The 27,500-nt window shown below is 36.1% G+C and overlaps 2 protein-coding genes across 10 annotated transcripts in view; one reads left to right on the forward strand and one right to left on the reverse strand.

Moving 5' to 3' along the window:
• The window catches only part of LOC119577770 (ecotropic viral integration site 5 ortholog-like), a 67,055-nt gene extending 61,233 nt beyond the window's left edge, over positions 1-5,822 (forward strand). For 4 of the 5 annotated variants that reach the window (XM_037925329.1, XM_037925328.1, XM_037925327.1 and 1 more), the window contains 7 exons: positions 52-156; positions 278-511; positions 661-840; positions 980-1,147; positions 1,279-1,374; positions 1,576-1,677; positions 4,768-5,822. In XM_037925329.1, coding sequence (XP_037781257.1) covers positions 52-156; positions 278-511; positions 661-840; positions 980-1,147; positions 1,279-1,374; positions 1,576-1,677; positions 4,768-5,151 — 1,269 coding nt within the window. In that variant the 3' untranslated portion in view covers positions 5,152-5,822. Of the gene's footprint in view, positions 1-51; positions 157-277; positions 512-660; positions 841-979; positions 1,148-1,278; positions 1,375-1,575; positions 1,678-3,195; positions 3,218-4,767 lie in introns of all 5 variants that reach the window. The other variant, XM_037925330.1, reaches the window with a different exon arrangement.
• Positions 5,823-7,736: 1,914 nt separating this feature from the next.
• LOC119577772 (probable phosphorylase b kinase regulatory subunit beta) overlaps positions 7,737-27,500 on the reverse strand; it is a 40,425-nt gene continuing 20,661 nt past the window's right edge. For 3 of the 5 annotated variants that reach the window (XM_037925332.1, XM_037925331.1, XM_037925334.1), the window contains exons 17-26: positions 27,459-27,500; positions 26,923-27,055; positions 25,292-25,434; positions 19,094-19,186; positions 14,552-14,661; positions 13,742-13,879; positions 13,462-13,531; positions 13,029-13,199; positions 10,454-10,561; positions 7,737-9,083 (exon numbers count right to left, since the gene is read on the reverse strand). The exon at positions 27,459-27,500 is cut by the window's right edge and continues 101 nt beyond it. In XM_037925332.1, coding sequence (XP_037781260.1) covers positions 8,925-9,083; positions 10,454-10,561; positions 13,029-13,199; positions 13,462-13,531; positions 13,742-13,879; positions 14,552-14,661; positions 19,094-19,186; positions 25,292-25,434; positions 26,923-27,055; positions 27,459-27,500 — 1,167 coding nt within the window. In that variant the 3' untranslated portion in view covers positions 7,737-8,924. Of the gene's footprint in view, positions 9,084-10,453; positions 10,562-13,028; positions 13,200-13,461; positions 13,532-13,741; positions 13,880-14,551; positions 14,662-19,093; positions 19,187-25,291; positions 25,435-26,420; positions 26,561-26,922; positions 27,056-27,458 lie in introns of all 5 variants that reach the window. The other 2 variants (XM_037925333.1, XM_037925335.1) reach the window with 2 other exon arrangements.

Genomic DNA, 27,500 nt, shown 5'->3' on the forward strand with positions numbered 1-27,500 from the left:
GATTTATACTCGTTATGCATGTTTGAACACTGTGATTTCTCTTTGTTTCAGAATTATTCATCTCATGAATCATCAATGGCGGAACTTATGATAAAGGAGGAAGAACTTACTCAGAAAGAAGAACTTGTTAAGTGTTTGCAAGAAGAGCTTGTGCAGGTGAGAAAACTGTTGCATCTCTTGTATATCTCAGATGGTATGGAGGTATCCCTTTATTGGTTGTTGTTGTTCATAAACTCAATTGTTTGCTAAATATCAAAGATCCATTGATTGTGTGCAGGTGAGACTAAAGACAGCCGAGGCAGAGGCAACCATCCGTGACCTTCGAGCCAGAATCCAAGAGCTGGAGGAGGAACAGAAGAAGCTGAGGGAAGCCACTCCAGACCACTCAGTGGCCCACTTGCAGGAGGAGCTGATTGCCGTGCGATTAAGGGAGGCTGAAGCCAATCTTGCCCTTAAGGATTTGAGACACAGAGTGCAGGAACTCACACAGCTGTGGACAAAGCATGTGCAGGTACTGTGCAGACTTGTTTTATTATATCTGAACATCATTATGTGATATTTGCAATGATGTGAGAGTGAAAGAACTGGGTCATAAAGATATGGGAATTTGGCAGTTTCTTCGGTTTTTCAGTATTAATCAATTTATAATTTGTGACTTAGGATCAACATGGCGATAAGAGTGAAGCTGCCAAGGCTGATGCTACAAGCACACCAAGCAAGAAATTGGGTGGTCTCTTCTGGGACCGGTCCAATGAAGCTGCAAAGCTTGAGGAAGAACTCATGACAACTAAGCTGCATGAGACTGCTGCTGTGGCTGAGCTGAAGGAGGCTAGACTAAAGGTTGGACAAGTCTGTTAAGAAAAATCTGAAATATTCATGGCTTTCTTTTAAACCTTGTGTATGATCTGTCATGCACACACATCTATAGCATATAAGCAAACATATATGTATGAGTAACTCTGCTAACCACCTGTTTCAGGTTATGGAGCTTGAAACGGCTGTTCAGGTGTCCACAAACCAAATGAAGCGTCAGGAGGAAGAGAACAAGCGATTACAAGAGTCTCTTGACACTGCTGAGGCTACCATCCGTACCATGCAGTCACAGCTTGGAGAGCATAAGAGAAAGTATACTGACCTTGAGAGCCAGGTGAGTGTTAAGTAGTCCATTGTTATCTATCTTTGGCAACCTTAAGTGATAGTGTCGTATCGATTGAAATCGGCATTAGTACGTGATGTATTTGATGGAGAGGTGATTTCAGGATCTCTGTGATATTTCAGATGAAGGAGGAGAAGATGCTGGCAAGAATTCGTGAAGCTGAGAAGTCTCAAAGCTTAGCGGAACTTACTCAGAAAATTTCCTCATTGGAGTATAAGGCAAGTCTTTTTATTTTTGAAAGATTTATTGGCTGTATCCTGTTACAGATTTACATTATGTTATTGAGGAAATAATGGTGACAATTTACTGAAGAGATAAAGGAGAATACCCGTCCTTAAAAAATTATTGAAATATTCCTTTGAGGGTGTAGAAAATCCCATTTATTTCATGCCCAATAATGTGTGTGATACTTTCAACAGAACCAAGAGCTGGTAACGGAGGGTGAAGTCTCACGGGTAAGTGGGAGCGAGAGTGACCAAGTACCCCGACTTCAGGACAAAGTTGCTGAACTCAAATCAGAGGTAGGGGACTTGTGGTTATTATTTACTAACTAAAACTCAGATGCAAATTCAGTGACAACACCAATGGTTATCTTGTCATAATCAGCCAAAAATAATGTGCATTTTTTTCTTCTTTTTTTTTTTGGAAATTATAAATTATCACAAATTCAACTGTCATGATATTTTACCGCTCGTGGTGTTGCATGTAGAATTTTCACTGAGTGACAGGATTGTTAGGAGTCTCATGTCTCATGAAGCGATCATTCACAGAAAAAATCACAAAACTTGGTGTTTGAAAACACTGCACTGCACAGTAATTATATACGATGACACAGGTTCTTGTGTTGATCTAATATTGCCTTTAATAAGGTATGTATATGACAAATGCTTTTGACTTGATGGACTATGAAAAAAAAGTAGGAGAACAGAAAGAAAGAAAAAAAGTGAAATACAAGAACCAGCTATAGTTGCTCACCTTCAGTTACCTATCTCACATCTCCATGCTTATTGCAGCTATGATACCGTCCTCACTAACACAGGCTTGACTTGCCACTTTCACCAGTGCTTCTCCACACAGGTGTGTGTTCTCCCATGAATATCACACCAATCTCTTTACAACCACTCAGTGACCCAAATATCATTCTGCTGCACCACAGTGCAGTTAAACCCCTGAGCCCTTCTACAAAATCCTGACTGATTTTCCTAAATACATCTAAACTCTGTCTCCATTTTGATGCCTAATTTGTTTAAGAATAAGTGAATATTGAGAAGAAAAAATTATGTTTGGATTTTTCTCTCTATGGTATAAGTGGTAGTATTAACTTAATTTGCTTTGATTAGGTGTAATTTTGTTACATCAGTGGTTAATCCTTCCCTTAAATGATTCTCTTAATCATTGTTATATGAAAAGATAAAAGCACAGGATATTAAACTTCCCAGTTTCACATTTTATAGTAATAGATGCCATGCACTAAGCTTTGCTTTATTGTCTCTGATACCATCCCAAGTTCAGCTGAAATTACTATTTCTTCATGTGCTTTTGCCTGCCATTCCCATCCTTTGTGTTATTGTGGTTAGATAGCTTACCAGGATGGTGATTCCATGTCAAACATAAAAAAGTCAATGTTGTGTCCCCCAACACCTTTTATCAAGGATTACAGACACATTTTTGAAGATAGTTCCAGAACCCTAAAGTTTATGAGCTGGAGAAGATTTCTAAATTGTACTTTTGTTTTTTATTTTCAAATATGTAGGTATTTATATATTTTTTATTTATGTAATCTATCATTATATTTACAAATTATTGATGATGTCCAAACAAACTCAAGAATAGAGAGAAAATTCTTTGAAAATTTCCTGTGTAAGCATTATGGATATAAAATAACATAACCATTGGTTAATGGAAAGCTACACTGTTGTTATTTTTAAGTATAAACTCAACTAGTGAATTATTCTTGTAATACACTGTACTAATTAGGTTCTAGTCTCTCTCATCTCATCACTCTAAAATGTGTTTTTTTAACACACTTGCACCCTCAGCCGACAGAGAAGTAAGGACAGCGTAAGTGCTTCGGCATTATAAAGTTTGCATGAACACAACACCACTATATGTAGAAACACCATCTTGGTGTTCAATAAGCATGTCAGTCATTTTCTGCCTGGATAAATACAATTCTTTACAGATTTTTCTTAATACATAATTTTTTTAGCATTATTCCTTGTATAACCTATTTCTTTTCTGTGTTTTCTGGTGATTACATATTTCTTTAGAAAAGGAGGGATAATATCTCACTTTTTCATTTAAGTGATGCATTTTATCTGTTTGTACATAGCATTTCTAATTGTATAGACTGGTTATTCAGTATTAATGTATATTCTAAACAAAATGTTGCCACAGTAGTGCATGTCATCTAGAAAATGCTCCCTAAAAGATGAATTAAATATATCTAAAATGATGAGAAATAAACTTCTACCTTAAACATCCATTGCCTTGGTGTCACTTTGGGACCTCAGGGAAATAACACTTCTACAATGATTTTAATAGTTTAATGCAAAATTAAACACCTATATAATTTATGCATCAAACTTATCTCAGTTTACATTTATCTTCTCTCATTGGTATGCAACAGTGAGTTTTATGAACTTAGTTTGGAAGTAAGAAAAAAAGATAAAAAAAAGATTAAGAGATTATAAAAACATCTCTTGGGCTTTGCACGCATACTCATTCAAGTGCACGATTAATTACGAGAAAACAGTTGTAGAATTGCTAGAAAATTTCTAGCTTTAACTTTTTTCTTTTTCCCCCCACTGTCCAAAGGATTGCCACCTTATGCAGCAATTTACAGTGGCAGATTCCCTTTTGCAAGCATTATATCTTAATGTCATAAATGTAAGAATTGTACTTTAATTACGACTAACATGTTTAGATTTTCCTCATATCATAGTAATACTAGTGTTACTGTGTTTAAATCATGTAGCTGTCTTCAGTGTTTTCTTTCTTTTAATTAGTGTGTATGTATTTTTTTATTATAATTTTTGAAAAACATGTAGATACCAGCAATATGATAAAATCTTGATTTTATGTGGCAACTTCTCTTTTGCAGTAGGCAGCATATCATTTGTAATTATTACTGTGCATTGGTATACGGTTTCTGATTATTGTTATTTTTATTTTTCAAGTTAGGCTATCATCACATGTATGGAGCTTTGATTTTACAAGAAGAAAATGCTATGAATCATTGATTTAACTTTTCTTTGAATTGGTAATGGAATTTAGTGTTGAGGAAGTATATACAACAGCATGATTATAAATACTGTTTGCTCATCTCAATAGTTTTAAAACTAATTGTGTAGGAGTGTAAAATGCATTTGTATGTTTATTAGTTATAGTTTGCAATTTGGTAAATTTAGATTTGATTTATGGGTCTATATTTTAATGTATCTTGAAATTAATGGGATTACTTGCAAACAGATGTATGATGGACAAAATACAATTATCAGTATTTCTGTAAATGTCAGTGTTATAACATTTGTGTGTAAACTGGTTTTATTAGAAATAACATGAATCTTGTAAAAATGTAATTGGATACTAAAGATTTTTTTTTAATGCAGATTGCCCGACTGACTGCTATCAACCGCCGTCTCACACGCACTGTAAGCATGCAAAGACTGGATATTGTAAGCGGTCCTGAGTCAGATGCTGAAGACACAGAAGATCTGAGATTAAACTTGGATGAGGTAGATTCATTGCCAAAGAAGGACTCAATTACAAGGGAAGAAAATGGACACATTGATTACCTAAGCGAAGAAGGCAGAGTGAGAATACCTTCCATAACAAGTGACAGATCGACTCCCTCTCCAACTAGGGAGACTGTGGGCAGAAAAAAGTCCCAGACGCTTGCTGATGCTTTCCTTGAGCAGTTGCCAGAAGTGAGAAACTGTGACGATGCATATCAGAATGGTTCTGCGACTCACGAGGAGAGAGAAGCATGCTAGTGATTACTCTGACTTCTTTGTTGGGATCAGGATTAGATAAAAACCTGATTGCTAGTGATATGCTACTGATGGAGTGGACAGCTTTAAACCATAACTTAGATATAAGAAACCCACTTTTTATTAATGTACATAAAGTTAGGGAAGGAGAGTCATATAATGAAACCAGTAGTCATTGAATTGTATTTGAAATCATTTTAATTTAAGACATCACAACCAGTCCTGGCTATAGGACACTAAATAACTACAGTTGCCATGTATTCTGTAGGATATTTGGCGACCTTGAAGACTAGTTCATCCATATAATCCCGTGGACCATGTCAATTAAGTGTGCATTTATGGATGTCTTTATACTTTCATATTTATGAGGTAATTCTGTGAATTAAGTATAATAATATGGGACATTATCATTTCTATCTTTTGGTAGGAAGTGTTTAGTAATCAAGTATGTACTAGCCACTTTTCCCCCATACATATTGGGTATTTTTGACAAGTGGATTTAAAATCAAATTATCAAAGAAGGGTGTCCAGGAATGCCAATGTATGAATTGAAGCCTTGGACTCCATCCCTACCAATGAGTCAGTGGTAATGTTTCCCAGATAGGTCCCCTTCCAGCAGGCCAGCAGGTCTTGGCTAGTCACAGGACTCAGGATGGCTTGGGCCAAGACATTAGTGGAAAATGGTGCAACTTAATTACATCTGACAGTGTGAGCGTTCATTTCTTATTGTAATATAAATATTAGATGCAAGTCAGGAACGTTGACACAACTCTTGGGGATTCATATTAATGCCATCGAATTGTAGAAATAGTGGTTGGTTTGAACCTGGACTCTTTCTCTAAATTTGCATATTAATGTGACAAAGACCAAACTGTAGCAATAGGACATGCTTCACAAGTATTTATAGGCACAATCAGTGTAAATCTGTGATGTTTTCCTTCAACCTTCAACCTCACATGAGACTGATGGTTAATGAAACCAAAACAAATATATTTATTTACTTAGTTTTCACTTTTTTATGTACTTACATTTTGTAAAAATTATTATACTAGTAGTCCATTATCTTTTCTCCTAAATACTCTGTGTGCGCGTGCATGTGCATGCGTGCATGTGTGTGCGTGCGTGCGTGCATGCATGCATGCGTGAGGATGTGTACATGTGCACATGTATGTGGATGCATATTTACACACATTCACGTATGCATACACAAACAGATACAAGTGCATATATTTATATGCATAAGCATGCATGCACATGCACGCACATGCATACGCACACGGACACACACACATACACACACACACACACACACACACACACACACACACACACACACACACACACACACACACACACACACACACACACACACATACATACATACATACATACATACATACATACATACATACATACACACATACACACATATATACTGTATATAAAACCTTCATTCATTCTTTTCTCACTTGTCTTCCTTAAACCATAGATGGGAGTGACAATCACAAGGTGCAATCCATTGGATTATGTTGTATAAGAATTTTCCTTTTGCTACATGTATCATTTAATTTGCTGGAAAATTAGGCTGTATTTTTTATTTATAGAACTAACTTTAAATATTCCAGAGGTGCTACATTCACGGAGGTGATTGTGGGTTTGTCTCACTCCAGTACTTGAATGTTTGAAGGTTTACTTTAGGATTTTTTTCTGGTAATTTTCATCATTCAGCAGATGTTTTGCAGACTTGGCTGCAGTATTGTTCATGTGTAAATGCTTGTAAAAGAACAAATATAAGCTTCACACAGATAGCTCCTGTATGTATGTGGCTTTATTGTTTATTATCCAATCACTTTTAAAGCTGTAATTTGCAAGCATTCTAGATCTACAGGCACCCATCACTTAGTATAGAGTTTATTAAATACTCAGTATTTCCATACTTACAATTTACTTGTCATATCATAGAAAGAAATTTGCACCTACAATTTGGAACTAAGTGTGGGGACAAATGTCTTTATATGGATAAAGAAATTAGGTTCATGGCTAACTTGTTCTCAGTCTGTGCTAGTAAAGGCAATCTGAAAGTACCAATAGAAACTTTGATATTGAGTGTTAATTTATAAGTTTATTGATGAAGGAAGACAATATTTGTGCATATTAGGAAAAAAGAGAAAGGGACAAAGACATTCCAATGCGTTCCACCACTTGTAAAAATTTATGTTGAACAGCAAAGAATGATACTTGAAATAAAACACATTATCATACCTTTGCATTTTCATTCCACACCTGCTGTAAGAAGAAAACATGAGATAAATCTTGAAAACATATTAAAACACCATTATACTGGTGAAGCATGAGTATTTTGGAGAGCTATATTGTAGATGGGTATATGTAATATTTGTGTGTATGTGAGGGAGTGCGTGTGTGTGTGTGGGGGGGGGGGGGAGGGGGTGCGTGTGTCTGTGTCTGTGTTTGTGTGTAAAAATCATGCTCTGGAACAAAACTCGATTCTTCCTATATGTGAGAAAAAACATATGCACAAACTTGCACACCATCTATGCAAAGAATTGGACAGGGCAATAAACACTTCCTCAGCAATTGGACAGTTTTATTAGAGGATTAAAGTAATTATAATAGGTTCTCCATGTTAACCTTCACTTGAATATTGTAATCAAGAATAATATAATCAGTGTATTCATCTACATTTTATTTCACTGACTTCATTTCCTATGAATAAAAATGTACAAGAATCATATAAAAACTGTCAACAAAAATCTGTATATCATTACTTCACTATAATATGACTGCATATTGTAAACAATGACAAATGAAGACCAAGGTACACCCTAAAAGGTAAATAATAAAATTGTAATCAGAAAATATCATCAAATATTACGGCATTGTTAATTTTTTAACCAATATACAAAGTCCTACTTGATTAAAATGAATGAGGAATATGAAGGTACACAGAACTGGAAATAATTTTTGGAAAGATAATTGCAACAGTCCTTTATTTTATTAAATATTTATAACAATGTCAATCGCCTAAATTTCTCATTTAAGGAATATCTATATACACAAAACTGGAAATGACTAGATATGTTTATAACACAATGAGCAAACTGACCTGTGTGGTTACTCTTTTTTTTTCTTTTTTTCTTCTTAATTAACTCATTTTTCTATCTTTAGCTCTAAATTCTGCTTAAGAATACCATGATTAATTGCCACATGTAAACCATGAAAGGTAATTTCATGAAAGCAATCACTAATATATATACTATGACAGGCTTCTTGCATAATCTGCGATACTTTTTTCTATACATTTGTGCAGCTTCAATAAAAAACAAATATTGAATAATTTCTGTAATACATCAACAAAGAAAACAGCACCATCGAGGAAAAACAAAAATTTACTTCTCTGTATATGAATTCATACAGAAAGGGACAAAACATTGACTTCTGACTAAAATACTGCAGCATATACAATGCAATAATAATACTGTATACACATAAATGAATCATCCAATTAACTCAACATAATAACCCTAACAAAAAATAGTTCAAAATTATATCTTTTTTGAACAATCACAAAAAATTAATAAGTAGTAATTAAACAATCTTGTCAGAATGCCATACACTATGTGTACTGCATAATAAAAACTAAATTAAAACAAAAGCTGAGACTCCATTGCATTCCAGCTATTGCAACTTCCTAAAAGAAAGGAAAACAACAGCCAATGTAACTTTATCCGTGAGGCAAAAAAACAAACAAAAAAACACTAAGATACCTGACAGAAGGTCTGACCCTCTTCAGCATTAGTTTTTATGTCTCCTTTCAGCATGAAGTTCACTACAGCACGTGCAAGGTAGCTCTTCATTCCAACTTCAGATACAGTGTAGAGATGAGAAATGTCCTCTGTCACTTCCTTGCCAAGATCCTAAAAAGAAAGGCCTCAAATGTAGCATGAGGACATTCAAACTGGGAAAACCTCTTGTCTACCATTTATCATTCATCCTATAACTATTCAACTGAAATGTTAAAACCTAAACCGTATTTTAAAAATTCCCACCTTCCATTCTTGTTTTTTTCTACCTAAGCAACAGCCATGAAGATGTTAGGGTCCTCAGATTGGATATACAACATAGAAGATGCTTTTCCAAGAAAATTGTAGGGAAAAAAACTAAGTTTAATACAGAGGCTAATGTTATCCCTGATTCTCACTTAATAATGTTCCCCAGATGGTAAGTATTACCTGGTCTGACACCATAATACTGTAATTTAATTAAATGTTATTGTATAATTATTGTTATTATTCATGGTATCATTACTGCAGACAAAAATTACCGTTTTAAAAATATATTCAGTATATGGGAAAATTCAAAATTCCATGTAATTTTTAGGATGCCACCTATCTTGGCAGACTAATTAAGATCAGGTGCTAGTTCATATGTTGAGTGCATACAACAGTATGGACACTATAGACAAAATACTATCTTTTTCATGAAAAATACAAACAAACCATTAACCCTTTCCCGACAGGTGGCATGTATGTACATGCCATGGCATGCCTGGACTATCTGCCAGGTAGCATGTACATACATGTCTTGGTGCACATTCCAGGGCATGTAGGGCCATGCCATGAGTTTTTTTTTTTTTTTTTATATACATATATATACATATGTGTGTGTGTGTGTGTGTGTGTGTGTGTGTGTGTGTGTGTGTGTGTGTGTGTGTGTGTGTGTGTGTGTGTGTGTGTGTGTGTGTGTGTGTGTGTGTGTGTGTGTGTGCGCGCGCACGTGTGTGTGCGTGCATGCTTTCATTCATGCGTTCATTGTGGTACATGTGTGTAAATGTGCGTGTCCGTATACATACGTGTCTGATCGGTAATTCGTGATAATATAAACCTGTTGAAACTAGTTCATCTTATAAAATAACTTGGAAAAAAATGCAAAAGAAAATACAACAAAACCTACAGTTTCAACTCCATGATACCACACACTGCTTATTTTATTCAGACTATAAAGCTAATAATGAACAACTATGGAGTCTATATAACAACAAAAATATCCTACAATTTTGATTTATCAGAAAATATGGCAAATAGAGACCTTAGGAAAGGCAAGGGATGCTGTTATGGGGGATGAGCGGTTGCGCATGCTAGGGTGACGATATGAGCCCACAGCAGCGAGGTCCAGGCCACTATGAATACCACCCGTCGGCAAAGGGTTAACATCAAGAGAAACTACAATATCAACAAAAAATATAAACAGGCTGATATCCAGCAATATCCACTCTTCATCATCTTACCTTCATGAACATCTTGAAAGCATCTTTAACAATCTGGTCCAAATCCACTGCATGTGTGAACTTCAGCTCAGGATTCCTCTCCAGAATTGTGGCAATGACAGAGATAAGCTGGAACATAATAGAATATAATTACTAAAACATACTTAAAAATTTAAAGCCTTTTATTCTTAGTTCTGTGATTAAATAACTGTTGTTAGCAAAAAACAACAACAACAACAACAACAACAACTATTCCAGTGAATAAAAATAAAGATATCAACCCACTCACAAATTGGGATCTCATGGTGCCATACACACTGTTCAAGGGAAAAATAGAAGCTCAAGGAAATACACGTTTACCCTGCTTACCCTGCGACATTAATGACTATTTAGGCCATTGCTTCCTTAAAGTGATGGTGAGACAAAAGGGTGGGGTAGGAGGGTAACAGGATGATAAATCTGAATGACAATACTTGTCATAAATATTAAGGTACATCTTTATTTTTTATTTTGTTTTCAATTTGAAGCATGCACAAAAAAAGAAAGAAAGAAAAAAGTGTGTTTGAGAGTAATAATAATAATAATGATAATAATAATGATAATAATAATAATAATAATAATAATAATAATAATAATAACTTAGGGTTTAGAGTGACGGGCTCTTGTGACTTCAATAAAATTATGGGTGTCTATTTATTGTGCTTCTAAACTACCTCCTGTGTGCAAGAAATGACCAGGACTACCATCCGCTGGTAATGCAGGATTTGAACAATAGTCAGCAGGATTACTAGACGAGAAAGCTGCCACTGCACCACACAGCAACACAGTGTGTATGAGGTGGATGGGATGTCTGCACTAGGAATTACCTGAAAGTCAAGGGGGTGCCAGCCCAGACTAGTTTGGGAACCATTGGTTTAGGTTGTAAAGCTAATATGAGGCTTTAACTGATAAACTGCATCACACGTCTTGTGATGACATGTTTTGAACTGCATATAAAATGATTCCTACCATGCCAGGCTAAAATCCCATGAACTTCACTGACATCCTCCTGCCTCCTCTGACACCTTCCCAACCATGCTCTCAGCTCCCCCTGTCGTGGCCTTCTGGTCATCCCTCCCAACCCCCATCAACCAGTGCTCTACATGTATCTCATGCATTTTATATCAATAAAAATTGTTTTCAAAGTTGATTTTTGTCATTTATTATGCACCAAGGAGCTGGTCATATAAACATGCACTTCTACCTAATATTGATCCATAATTCTATTAACAAATGCTCTAAAATTCGAAATATGGCACCTTACAATGTTGCAATATTCCTAAAATCTATATAAGGGCCAGGATCACATGGACTGGTACCATTTCTTCCTTAGAATTGCAGAGTACACATTGACACATATTGTTAATTTTCATAAATTTGTGATTTGAGGATATTTTTGTGTGATTTTTTTGGTTTGTTACATATATGGAAATAATGGTATCATTTTAATATTCTCTTCTTACAATAAGGCAAGGGGAGGCTAACCGGGGAAAGAATGAGCAGTGAAATTGTGATTTTCTGAATGATCTGAATGAACTGTTACTTTCTATTTAAGTTTGACTAAATATTTTTTACATCAGTCTTTCTACACATATAACCATTTGGAAGGCTTCCACAATATACAAGGTTTCTCTGGTAACTTTTTCATGTACTGCCATCTGTTTTTTGTGTTTTCCTTTTTTTCCAAACTCCTTTGCATTTCTCTTGCATTTTATTGAGCCTGCTCAACAAAAATTGTCCATTAACATCTTCAAACTGTATAACAAATGACATGTACTGACCTCTGGAAATGGCAAAATGGCAAAAATGTACCAGCAGAATATGGAATAATAGCATTACAAATAGAAGGCAAGGAGTCTTGATACCATACACAAGCATCTGTGTTGGCCAAGCCTGCAAACCACACTCCTGGGCGTATTATCATGTGAGCTGAAAGGCACCTAAATCCAACAGGTCTGGCTGACCACAGTCAGACCCAATTAAACAAACGACTTAGGGCAGGCTTGACTGTGTATGAGATTGGGACATCATCTTGTCTGACAATGTTGTGATAGGATGTAAACCCTTATGAGTGGGTTGACACTGGGATGGTATGTCTATAAGCCCTGTCCACTGTGATGTAGTTTTTTTTATTATAGTTAATTATTATTATCATTACTATTATTATTATTATTATAACACATACAGAGCCCTATAAATATTAACAGAGGACAATTACTAGGCCTTCTGATCTCACCTGCTAACCCTATTACTTCAAACTTCAATAAAGAGCAGTTTTTATTACTCTCAATACTATTAGTAACATTCTAGTAATAACAAGGTGAATATAAATAACAACATTAACAATGATGATAACAGTATTAGAAATAATAAGAAATTCTTGTAAAATTAAGGAATGGGATAAACCTATGTGGTAAAGTAGGTTTGGCCTAGTAACTGATTCTGTGTGATGCCATCTATGTATAAATAATATTGACAAAACAAAACTCCAGTGGACAGTACATATCCACAGGGCCAATGAGTTAAGAACTAAACTAGTAAATAAGGGCATGCCTACCTCCACAACAATCTGTCGGTATTCTGGGTGTTGAATGCGATTCAGAAGAGACTGAACAGTAAGGGCAAAGTTGAGATCACTGTGAGACATCTCGGAGAGTGTGGGCTGCTGAGGCAATGTCTGATCACCAAGGCGAACACCTCCAGGAGTTTTGACAAGGATGTGCCACACCTATGATAAATGTTAGAAAGAAGAGTAAGTGGAAGAAGAAGAAGAAGAAGAAGAAGGAGAAGAAGAGGAGGAAGAAAAAAACAAACTTTTAAACACTGATTCTCATTTTCCATTTAAAATAATCAAGTAATGTATATCAATCCCCATTTCAAACGTCTTAATAACTGAGCATTGCAAAATCCTAAGGGAAAAAAAAAAAAAAAAAAAAAAAAAAAAAAAAAAAAATTGATTTGCAGAACTCTGACATCCATATTTTGTATACCTTCTCATAAAACTTCTTGGGAGTTCTTCCAAGGCATCCATCAATTACCCTAATTTGCTGGGGAGTTAATCTGAAAATGAGTAAATTCAAAACAATCACTAAATTAGTCACACTGGATAGCCAAGAGCTAAAATCATCTTTTATAATTACAAACCTTCAGATACTGAAACGAATTCTCAATTTTCACATAATTCTATACATGAATTATTTTACAAAACATACTGAATCAGTTTCAGGAAACACTTTACAATGACTGTACGAAAAAAAAAAAGGTACATACTTTTCTTTAAGTGCCCAATCATCAAGAGAAAGGACCTTGACAACAAGGCGTCTCACTTCATTTGGAGCAAGAGCTTCAACAACATCTTTTGTCCCTTTAACTTCATGTAAGTAATACTGCATTGCCTTGATCACCCATCTGTTGGAAACATAAATGTGATTTAATTTCACAGAATATTCATAAAAAACAAAAACAAAAAAAACTTATATACAAATACTAAGAGAAAGAGAGATCAGTAGAGGGAGACAGGGTCGGTGGAAGGGTGGAGTGAGGGCCACAGAATGAAAGAATGGGGTAGGGGGAGGAAAAGTGGAAGTGATAAGGAGAGAGGGGATGAAAGGTAGATATGGAATAAAAGGGAGACAAGAGAGGGGAGGAGAGAGGGGAGATAGAAGAGGGGGGAAGGGAGAGGAGAGAGAGGAGAGGTGGGAGGAGGAAGGATTAAGAAAGGAGGTAGAAGTGGAATAACAGAAGACAGGAGAGGGAGGGGAGAGGTGGGAGGAGAGAGATAGGAATAAGGAATAAGGAGGAAAGAAAAGAGGAGAAGAGAGAAAACTTAGAAGAGAGAGACATTGAGATAACAGAGAGAGAAAGAGAGAGAGAGAGAGGGAGGGAGGGAGGGAGGGAGGGAGGGAAGGAGGGAAGGAGAGAGGGGGGGGGAGGGGAGGGGAGGGGGAGGGGGAGGGGGAGGGAGGGAAAGAGAGGGAGAGAGAGAGAGAGAGAGAGAGAGAGAGAGAGAGAGAGAGAGAGAGAGAGAGAGAGAGAGAGAGAGAGAGAGAGAGAGAGAGAAACAAAACCCTCCACACTTACCCAACCCTAATGTTGAGAATACCAAGGAAAAGCTGAGGATGTGTTGCGATCAGCTTACCACAGTATAAGACAACCTCTTGTTGAAGCACGGCCTGAACTACATTGTGTGCCTGAAACAACAAATCATGAGTATACTCCTATAACAGTGTTATCCTAAAATATATATCTAACATACTGAATTTAATACAGTATAGTTTATTGGGTTGCACATGCACACTCCACAATCCCAGGCCTTCTCATACTGAATACAGGAAGTTACAACCCTTTCTAAAACAGACTGGTTGCCGGCACTATCACAGAAAAAACTCACATGAACTCTCTCTATAAACAACAGTATACAAACGTTTGTTGTTGTATTTTTTATGAATGTATCAATTCAAAGTAAGGTAACACTATAGGAGGGGAAAAAGGAAAGGTAGTGACTAGGTGCAGGTTTTCCTGTTTATTTCCACAAAAAAGGGAAAAATTAAGAATTTTGCTAAACACCATGCTAACACTTTGGATAGCTAAATCTTCTATCACTGCAATGTTACATCACTGGCATTTGTTATTTTTCCATCCATAAAAGTCCTTTGTGTGCATCAAACGTCAACCACCCCACTATGTTATCTGAGCAGCATCAAAACAGGAGCCCTACTCCAGCATTCTGCTTCAATTTGTCTTAATGTTAGTTGCCAGTTAGTTGCATACTAACACTATTATTGCTTCTTTCATCATTGTTTTTTCAGCATGATAATCAATAATGCCCAGAAACTGCAGTATGAAAAGGAAAAGCTAGCTCAGCCCTGACACAGGTTGTAAACAGTTTTAATTTTATGACAATTGCATAGATTGATGGTGTATAGAGACAATAAAAGCAGGCAACAGCAATGAATATCATTGTTTACTTCAGACTGTGTCTCAGTTAATAAACCATGGTAGTGTATTTCCTGGATGGAAAATTAAGTATACATTTAAAGGCCTCAACTACCAGTAAAGGGCCTGTTCAGTCTTTTGCTTGTGTGTCTGGACATAATGTACAAATGTTGGAAACTGTAGGTGTGAATTACCATATAGTTGAAATATTGTTTCTGTTTTATTCAAACTCCAAACAAATAGGAAATATGACAGACATAAACAAATAGGAAATAAAATATGACAAACAAATCAATCATATGTGTTTCATTTGATTTTGTTTTCAATATATATTAAATATATATTAAAACAAAAGTGTTAAATTCATTAAAATTCTGACAACATATGTTTTGAATATATAACAAATTACCAGTTCCCAAAAATTAAGTAAAATGTGATGTAAAAAACTATAAACAAAAAAGTTGACTTGCACCCTCTTACCTAACTCCATATCTATTTCCAGAACTATGTCAGCTTCCCCCCCACTCCATCATCCACCTTACCCCTTGCCTTTCTCCCCATCCTTATATCCTTCTATTCATCCTTCCTTACTTCCTTTTAACCCACTAGTGACAGTTCCATACACCCTCCTTTCTGGGTGTATGGCAGGGGTCTCCAGCTGAGGCAAGTGGCTGCTGCTGGGGACCCCTGCACAAGCCACACAATGCAACCAACTAAAAGTGTATGCTCTGATTTTGTGTCCCTTTTATAGCCTTGTGTGCTTGTAAAGCTAAAATGCAATCTCAACACTTGTTGCGATGGTTGAAAGTTTAGTATAAAGTCCAGACTCTCTAACAATGCCATGTGTGTTACTCTGTAACAAAGATATTGTGAGGGTAAATCAAAGTTTCCATTAAAAAAATAAATTATTTTTTCTGTGGATGGCATCACTGGGCTGTGTGCCAAGCCTCGAAGCACTCGTAGAAGCCTACATTACAGTCAGGGAGGAAGCTCCTGCTGCTCCTTCACTGACCCTGCACTGAACACCAATGGCACCTCCTCCTCCTGCCCTAAGGGATTTCCGTAATGGTGTACCATCGCTGCTGTAGAGTCCACCTCGCTACAGCTAATGGTTGTGTTGCAGTGGTTCCTGGTGGTGTAGGCCCCTTCTCTGAAATCCCCCAGTAGCTCAGAGGCAAGATGGATGGCCCAGTTGTTGACATTGGCCATGTCAGAGAGGAAGAAGACCTTCCTGTATTAGAGCTTGGACTGGTGAGTTGTTGCATAGTAGTTCACCATCTGATCAGTAACATCGACATCTTTCATGCTGACACAGTAATCCACTACCACTGATGGCTTTTCCTCACATCCACTGTAGCAGTATGAACTGATGACAGCATGGGGATGGTGTTGTGGTCCTTCCACTGAAAGGCCAGCAACATATGAAAGAGATGGTGATGTGTACCGGTCGTCTACAAACAACAGGTATCTCAGCCCAAGGAAGCTGCCGTCTCCATCAAGTGAAACACCACTATTGTGGACAAGGGGATGTCTCCATGGTCCTGCCAGGTGTACACCTTGAAAAAAGGTGGTGTATCTTGTTGCCGGGCCAGTACTAGCACAGAGCTCATAGACCTTCAACCCAAACCTTCCCCTTTTGCTAATCACCTATGGGACTTCCACAATGACTAGTCAATGGCAATGTCCCGCCCCGGAACAAATGTTAACTGGAACAAGTTGTTAAGGGCATCCCCAACTGGTCAGAGTTTCCACATCCTATCCTCTGGGAGTGGAGCCCCTCCTTTATGTGGGTGAAATGAAAGTGAGTTGTCAAACCAATCCTGGGTCATGACCTCAGCAATGAGTTCATAACTTAGGAAGCAATTGTTTGACCAGTTGTCACAATGACTGGGGAGACCAACTGTCCCCATAATCACACAGAACCCAGAGGTATGCCAGGATGTGGGTGTCCACTTCCTCATGTGAGGTGAGGCAGCTGCATACTTGTAGGAGTAGAAAACAAAAACAAGTAATACATTCTGATTGCTCAATGCAAGAGATATTTCCTCAATACAAATACAAACGGAAAGAACATAAAAGCGATAATAACGAAACTTACCAGTTGGTCTCCTCGACAATTAGATCAAGGAGATCATCAGTGAAAAACTAGCCGAGGATCTCCAAGGGCATGTTCGACAATCCATGGTGACCTTGACCCCAAGGACTATGCTGGAAGCCAACATTGTCCTTCTGTCACCAGACGAATCTCCTAGTCCCTAGTGCATTCCTCTGCAACAGCCACATTCGAATGGGACCTGTCACTTTCGAGCATGCTGTTGACCTGGGAGATGTAATGCAGTTCGTCCTCCAACTGGATACATCGAAGTGTGGGTTTATGGTGTCCTCCACCCTACTGGGGAACCACTCATCACCTCTCTCCTTGTGGAGGAGAGGTCGCTGAAGGTGGGAGACCGGAAAGAAGACAGAGATGGGCACGATGGATGGTGCCAAAGAACCTTGGCAGGAGGTGTTGATGAAGTTAGTGGCTGGGAGTCATCCACCTCAGAGGAGGAGGAGCATCTTTGAATGCTGACAAAGCAAGGCATTGTGAATATGAGTAATGACTGAGGTGAAAACACCTCTATATATGTGAGAAAATTGCCATGTTATATAACCTGAATAATCAGACCATAGTCTAGTGTACTGACATCACTTCCTTATATGTCATTTACTACTAAATGGAAGTAAATATGGTGACTAATGACATCACTACCTCAGCTTCATGATGTCACTTCATAACGTAACTTTTCACGATGAACTCTTCATGATGTCACTCTCCAGGGCGCAACTCTTCAAGACATCACTTCATCTGCCTACCTGCCTGTCTCTTTGTCTATCTACTTATCTATCTTTCTTCCTCCCTCCTTAGTCTCAGCTTTTGTTTTCATTTCCATTTTGATTTTCTGTCTGTCTTTCTTCCCAATTCCCTTACTCCCTCCATTCTTATATGATGTCAAATCCAGGTAACTGGAAGTAATAACAACTTTACACCTTTATAAGACCTCATAAAGGTGCATGTACAATAAAAAATCAACTTGGAAATATCCATGTAGACATAACATAAGTTACTGAGAGCCATGCATTACATCTCCTGTGTGAAACACCCCTACAGGCCAAGAACAATAGTGTCTGACATATGAAATGCCTGGTAATGGTCCACGTTCCTTACGTGGGTTAATCCTTATGTAATATCTCATTTTTTTTCATCTTCATTCCTATCCTCTTCATCTCATGAAACAACTTGCCTGTGGTTGCTTTACCTCATTCCCACACCTGTGCTATGGCAATAAGCTTCCTTCTTCCCCTCCTCCTCTTAAAGATTGACAGCCAAGCAGTTTTCACAGAAAAGTATATTTTTGCAATATACTGAACATACTGTAGTGTTATTTGTATAATATAACTTTGACAACTCTATTACATGCATAAAAATACAACAGCAAAAGCTTGTATATTGTAGTCTATACAGAGTTCATACAAAGTTGTTCTGGGATAGTTAGCATGGGGAACCTTTCCATTCTTTAAGGGCCTGTAACCCCTTATAACTTACAAACACAAACACAAACACAAACACACACACACACTCCCCCTCTCTTATACTAATGCAAATGCATGACCAAAAATTTGTCATCACAACATTGAAATCCTTACTTGCAGAGCTGGGGTGTAGAACAGATCATGGATTTCTCCTGGTTGGACAGGTTTATCCAAGATGATCTCATCTTCACCATAGCCAACTGTCAGCTGCAATAGTTGAGAGTAAAATTAGCAATGTTGCATATAAGGTTCTCATTGTAGTTTTACTTTTACTATTTCAGACTTTTGCTTGAATGAAATTTATATCCTACAAGTACACATTTTTTCTTCCACCAAATAGGTGTGGAAGAAATGTAGGTTACATGAGAATCAAAAACCTATTGCTCTCATAAATCTAATAAAAGTGTGATACAGTTACTCGGCCCGTAAAAACAAAATCTGAAAATAATCCACGAATTATGACAGTCTCCATATAAAAGTAAGCAACTGCTCTTTAAATAAACATAGAAAAATTTGAAAAAAGGTTCCTTAGTATATGGTTCTTATGTAAGTTCTACTGAGAGGAAAGGTGACTGAATATTACTTGAAAGCTTCTATGCTCAAGACAAAAACAACAATAAAGGTATTTAAGAAAATGATAATTTTAAATACAACTCATAACACTAATATCATCACTTCTATGATAATTATATCATTATCACTTTATTACTACTATCAGCACTTACCACTTCAATATCTATAAAAAAGGTTAAAGAAAAAAGAAAAGAAACGAAAACAAAAACAACGAAGTCCATTGTTTCCTTCTCTAACCAATTTTCATTTTCTTTTTACCAACTATAGTTTACTGAGCAAAATAGAAAGGCTGTCTCACTCATCCAGGAACTGACCGATAAATGACAGGCAACAAAAATAAGGAGTCACTTTCATTGCCAATCTGTGTCAGTCCCTGCTTCGTAACTCTACACTTTGTAGGTATTGTATACCATACCAATGGCTTCCTGCATTCTTGATAGTTGCTTGAACTTTAAATAGTGAATGAATATGAACAAACAAATCATTAATCCAATGCCTCCGGAGGAATTTTGGGTTTGCTGGGCCTGCACTCCGGGCTTGCTCCCAAGGCCTTTTTCAGATGAGCTAGTGTGTAGCCCTCATTGTGCCACACCAAAACAAAGTTATATGATTTTTCATTTCAAGTTTTTTTAGTCACTTGCATGCTAAACATTAATTTTTTATTTTTGCATATCTAGAGATGCATGATATGCATTCTAGTGGCTGGACTAAATCTGTAGTAGCCTGATTATGTACATTAGAGTTCATTTCAATAAATAAGGTATGTTAAACTCTGTGTACAAGATGGAATGTGGTTTTATTAAGGGGGTGGGGAATCTCCTTTTTGTAAATCTTATTTTCACAAAATAAGAGATAGTATACAGTTGTATATGAGATTGCTACTATCACAGCTTCAGTATTTCAAGATAGTCAGTCAACCAGAGCAAAAAGTTGACAAGAGGAGACTAATCTCATAAATTAGAGTGAAGGTCACTTACAGGTTCACATCAGCAGCGAGAGAGTGCAATCTTTTAGTGTATGGCACCTATGCCTGCCAGTAGAATTATTTATGTGCTAAAATTTGCCTTTTACACAAAAAAGCCAATCATGGCATTACACATCCCCACTTGCAATGCCCCATGGAATGTGTTGTGGACATGAGGGTTCCTTTTAAAGAACAGCATAAAATGCAATGAATGCATTATTGTAAAATGACATGAATGACCCATCACCTGGAGCCACAGTCAAGTCAGCCATGTCATCCCGAGGATAAGGGTTAAAGCATTTGAAATTACTTCTGAAGCTTGCCCATCAAACCCCTCCACAAGCTAATGACAACTCTGCATGTTGATATTTCTTTCATTACTCTTAAGACATTTCTTAAGTTGATTCCAATGATTAAGGGCTGAGCATTATAATTAGAGATCTGATTAAGAGATTTAACACTTTCAGCTGTAGTCAGAACACAGTCAAAACTCAAGCAATTTAGGCTGAATAGATTGGCTCCTTCTGCCAAGGGATCTCTTCATTACCTTTTGTTCTAATACTTTTTCAGTACAGAACGTTTTAAAAATAAATACCATTGGATTCCTAAATCATCCTCCAAAAGTATGAAATGATCACACCATATCAAAATCTAAGCAATGCAATTGATAAAAGCAATGGATTCTCTTTACTAATTTCATTGCAAAAGCCATTTAGCTTTTGACAGATAAGCTCTCTGGCCTATTTCAACTGAATGGATCAAAGAAAATGTTAGTTTCTCTTACAAAGTAGAAAAAAGTGAGTGAGTGAAAACAGACTTTTAATGAGATTTAATGAATACTTAACAGTTTTAAAATCTAGGCCTTGGGTTAGGGAAGGAAGGATATCTAGCACATATACTATGAAACATAGATCCATGCACACAAAGGAAGGATTACTGCTCATTTTCCTTAAACAGAAGAGAAAATATCTAAAGTGAGCATTGCTGAGTTGCATGCAATTAAGTAGAAATTTGAAAAAGGCATCACCAAACCATATCGCTCTCTCAAATTAACACAAGTAAAAGTTTTTCTAATATGCTGCAACTTGGAAGAAGATACTGTAGGTGAAGGAACTTCCATAGGTCCTGTCCTTATCACTCATCCATTAGGTCAAAAGACCTAGGACAAAATGTAAACATTTATATATTTCATCTTGAGAGATGACAATATTCCCATAAACAGACTGTTCTTATATGAAACAATAGATATATAATAGTTCATTTTCAATCCTAATTCTTAGGCTGTTATTATACAGTCTCACAATGTCCTAGAAAGAATAAAATTATATACATAATTCAAAACAAACAAAATTCCATCTCTTACAAACTTCAGGTCACGAGAAAAGGAAACATACATAGGAAAACACAAATAGGTAGATTTTCCATTCTATTGGATGTATCTAATTTGGATATAACGAACCCTCAGGAGGCAGTTCTGCTTTTGTTAGCTGGTAATGCAGTACTTCATCTTTGGGCATCGCATCCAGTCTTAACGTCTTCCTTCTCTTCTATGGGCTCTCATACTCTTACCTTTTCCAAATTGTTAAACTAGAAAAATCAATCTCCAAGTTATTTACTCAACAATAAAAATCCATCTCAAATATAACAGACCAATTAGTCATTGATTTTCCATATAATGATTATACACCAATCTCTTGAAGGAAGTGTCACATTGAGTAACCCAATGCATCACACGAACACTGATAACTTATTATCAACTTATCTATCAACAATCCAAATGTTCCACAGGAAAAGTAACAACATTAGGAAAAGCAATCATAATCCCAAACACAACACAGCATATAACAAAAACAAATATCTAATAAAGGCAGACTCAAACCACTTGAAATATTTTTCCACTTACAAGTTAAGTTGAGCTTTGGCTACATCTGATTGAAGAAGAAAAGAAAAAGAAAAAGAAAACGAAAATGACAATAAGAGAAAAAATGCAACTACTTGTTGTAGCTACGTAATACAGCCTAAAATAGTAATATCATATCCTCCCTATTTCAAAAATATGCACACTAACCCACTGATACCTGTACCCATATTACACAGTTTAGGGTATTAGAGTTGGTACCTCCGTTTATTTCTTGCAGCCCATTATTACACACCTTCCAATCAAAAGTAAGTTTAATTAGATCTTGTGGTCAGTGTTTATATATGGATGGAAGTCCAATTCTAAGAAGTAATGTATTATCATCATCATTGGGAGCTAATGCCAATGGAGGTGCATAGCTGCATCCAACTTTGTTTCCACCTACGAGAGTCCCTCATAGCAAGCCACCAGGCAGGGCCTTGGCCCATCTCTAGCTCTCCACAACAGATTTGATCAATTTGGCCAAGCCACAACTTCCTAGTGTAACCGTTGATTGGACATGTGGTCCTGCCAACTGTGCAAGACCCTGTTACAAAAGACATCAAGATGAGATTCCAAGGCACAGGATAGCCTCCAGGTTTCACTACCAGAGTAAAACTGTAAAACTACCAGAGTAAAAAATCCCACCATAAAGATATAATATAAAAAATACTGATACATCCAATTGGATGTAAAAAATTATCCCACCACTAAAAAGAGCAAAAAGCAGAACCAAATACATAGACCATCTCCAGTAAGTGATACCACACACAACATAAGCCTTTGGCAACTTCAGAGAATAACTTGATTATCATTAAACTCTGCTTAAAATGCAATAAAGCATCCCGCAAACATAATTTCCAAATAGCATATGTCAACCAACACAACAAACCAATTAAAATATCTTTACACACTAACACAATTAAAACAGGTTTGCAAACTTCATAGTAAACAAATAAAATATGTCTGCACAAACCAAAAAACAAATGTAATATGCCTTCAAACATCATAACAAAAACATAATATGTCTGTAAATACCATAACAAGTAAATAACCTGCTGATGCTAAGAATGCATGTATATATATGAGTTCACTGTGATTTTAGTTTATTATTATTTTCTTACACTGATGGCTGCACAATAATAATAACAATATTAATAACAATAATAGGGTTACAAATGAAAAGTCCTTTTGTGAAAATTTAAGGAATGGAGCTATCATTATGTAAACAATAACCTAAAATCACACTGGACACTGCATGTGCCTGTTAAAACATGGCAAAAAAAACTATAAACTGATATAAATATCCCCACAACTGCTATAATATGCCATATAAAATATGCTTGCAAAGACCACATTATTAAATGACTCAGAAAACAGAATATAAAACTATAACACGGCTCTCAATCCTGCTACCAATTTAAAACTTCCACAAGCAACGGAACTTTTATAACACAATAAGAAATAAAATAATAAAAAATAATAAAGGTAACACGTCACCAATTACTCCCTTACCCATAGAGCCCATACAGCCATACAACCTAAACCATGTATTAGCCTCCTTATTAGAGCTTTTACCTTCCCTTTACAATAATTCCCTCTCTTTCACACATTACAGTCACCCCTCTTCTCATATTTACATACACACATATGAATATGTGCAAAAGTATATACACACATGTATGACTGTATATACATGTATACATGCTCAAATGTGTGCAGGCATGCACAAATACACATAACATTAAAAATAAATAAATAAATAAATAAATAAACAATAATATTAATAATAATAATAATAAATAAATAAGAAAAAAAAATAATAAAAAAATAAACTTTGTGAAGAAGAACAAATTACAATGGGTATTTCTTGATAAATAAGAAAGGTAATCAAAATGTGAACCAAACTCCTAAAATGTCATCTATCAATGATCTAAATACTGCCTCTCAATAAAAGTACAACTTTCCCTCTAAAGATTATATCAATTAGTTCAATATCATCACTAACCATACACAATGGTGCCCGATATATCTGGAAGAAGCAATCTATGCCCACTTATATACACTATATACAGAAACCCATATAAATCAAACATAAATGAGTGAAAATATTGCTTTTTTATAATATTATTGCAAGACCTTAATATATCCACTAAACCTTACCAATATACAAAAAAGAAGGTAAAAGTATTGGCTTCACCACTTTATGGAAATCATTACAAAATCCATACTAGTTATTTCTTATCTGATCTCTTATCAAAAATTCAGCAAGAACCTTGGCAAGTTTTAGGAAAGCACAATATAAAGATGACTATATGGTGACAAACAGGAAAGCATGACCGATACTGCAATGTAAAACAATCAACAGCCTAATTCACAAAGCAGTGAAATCTATAATGGGTTAGAGTACAAGGAATGAGTTTCATTTTCCTCTTATAATATTTGTTTTCTTGTATACTATCCCTAAAGCAGCAAAAAAGCATGAACTTCTTGAAAGCATGCATCACAAAGGCAGAGGAGTGTGATATAGGAAAACAAATTTTCCAAAGCAACTATTTTCATAACATGTCATTTTACCTTAATTTGGAAAAGAGAAGAAAAAACATTTATATGCTAGAGTAATACACTTCAGGACAAAATGCAGTCTAAGAAGTATCTTTCCAACTATGGCTGTTAACTGCTGAATAGTGGTTGATAATATTAAAAACCTTAGTAGGTGCAATTTCGGCAATTTTTCACTACTGATCTTTCATATCTGGGAAGATACGTGGTTACTAAACAGTGAACATGAACTTTGTTTTCAATTTCAATTCAACATACTTTTTGCCATAAACCATAATACATACATGCAATAAAGAAATCATCTACTTTACAGTACCTGCTTTCCTGATACTAGTACAGTGGTGATGTAAGGTGATATTGACTCCACTTCCTTTGATAGCAATGCAGTGCATTCCCGAACCACAGCCCAATACCGAAGAGAGGAAGACTGACGTAACAGGGAACGCACACGATCACTCACTGGAGGTGGGGTAAGGAAAAGCAGCATGCGTATAAAAGGAAATATAAAAAAAAAAAATCCTGTTAGTACGCAAGCAACCTTGCTTAAAGGGGGCAAATGGCAGCTGGTTGCAAGCTCTGAATACCAGTACAGCCTTTTCTAAAACTGAAAAAAATATATAGTTCCCTACTTAGACACTCATGTGAGACCTTTATTTCTTTTCTTTTTTTCCTTCTTTTATTATTATTATCAACCCTTTCTTTTCCTGTAAAGTGAGTCTATGCATAACGTAAAAATGCTTATTACAGTACATAAAGAATCCACATAATTTCTCCATGTTCTTCCAGTACTGTAGATAACAAATTTACTTTCCAAGATACAAATGTATATACGTGCCCTCTTTACAAATCATCACTCAGTGCTTGTGCTTATTACACAACATTTTAGTACAAAATGTCCATTTATGGTATCCTTTAAAAAATCCTTTTTATGTAAAATTTATTTTCTTCAAAATTATGTATTATCTATGTACTTCCTTTAAAGTTAATCATTAAAAACCATGCAGATATTATTGCACAATTTACATGTATAACATAAATATATTTGGTTTGTAATTAAAAATAAAACAAATTTCTTTTCTAAGTGGAAAATGCAAGAAGACAATAAATTTCTGTATATTTCCAGAAGTGAATAATTATAACCCTTACACAACACTCACTTAATACTGAATCTGTAGGGGATACTATAAGCCTATATATCATGGCTAACAAAAACTAGTGCAGCTCCCTTCCAAATCTATGTTCAATGAAGGTTCTCCTGTTTCCTTTTATTCTCTGCCTTCATTCCTCGATCAAAAGGCACGACCCACTTATGCACTGTTAGCTTACTGAACATCATATTAAGAACATGATGCCAAGCAAATGCTATCAAACCATACTACAGGACCCTGCAGGGCCTGGCTCAGTAGGAGGAGGACAGAGCCAGGTGCCCAAACCAAGATCATCACCTGGCAACCCTGCACAAGAATGGTTGTGATGTGTGTCACAGACGGGTAGAGTTTCTCTAGGGTGGCTGCAGCGAGACGCATGGCCTCCCAGAAGTGGCACTCGCTGACCTCCTGCAGTAGGGCCTCCAGTCTCTCTGACACTAAGATCTTGACTTGGTTAATCTACTATCTTTTAAAGTAACAGACTGCAACTAACACTGACAATGTCATGATTGTTAATTTGGTTACAAGCTCATGTCTTAAGCCACATGAAAACAGACAGAGATCTATATATAAAGGCAATACAATCTAATTACTATTTACGATTCCCTATTTTTCTTGTATTTGAAAATAATACTTCTTTATTTCCTTATGCCTTCACTGCTACTAACATTTCACATGTCGACAATCCAAATCACTATTCAGATTCTCTAGAAAAGTAATGAAACATAAAAACATGAAAAGAAAAAAACTTTAAAGATTATTTGTTATCACATCAGAAGTCATAATCTTTGCTACCCACCTGAGACACCATCTATTTGGAAATTTTGACCTTCTCTCCGAAGCAGAATTCCTAGGAGTTGAGTTTGGCCGTGAAGTGTAGACACTGACCTCAAAACATTTATTACTTCCTCTGTGGGTCGCAAGGCCATATCCTGCATATAAGAAGAAAGACAACTGTTTTTACACAATAATAAAAGGTACAATATACACAACCATTTATTTATCTAGATTCATCATAAGATACAATTCCACCACCAAAGTCTCATATATCCAAATCATACGAGTAAAATGTTATTTTCAATTTTAAATTACCTTCAAGTTTAGTGAATGAAAATATTTTATAACAATGTGACAACAGAAGAGATATGAAATGCAAAGCAAAATTTAACTCATAATCTAATGACTTCAATGAGAATATTATTGTTCCCTTTAATACTCTTCACTTTCTAAAATAATCCCTACCAATTACAATCAGATAACACCACTTTCATTAGTTTCAGTCTGACTGCTGACCTCTCTCTCTCAACAACACGGAAAATAAAAGACAAATCACACCTTAAAGCTCATGGAATCCTCCGAATACTTAATTGCCGTTGG

Source organism: Penaeus monodon, chromosome 10 (genome assembly GCF_015228065.2).
Source record: "Penaeus monodon isolate SGIC_2016 chromosome 10, NSTDA_Pmon_1, whole genome shotgun sequence".
Taxonomy (NCBI): domain Eukaryota; kingdom Metazoa; phylum Arthropoda; class Malacostraca; order Decapoda; family Penaeidae; genus Penaeus; species Penaeus monodon.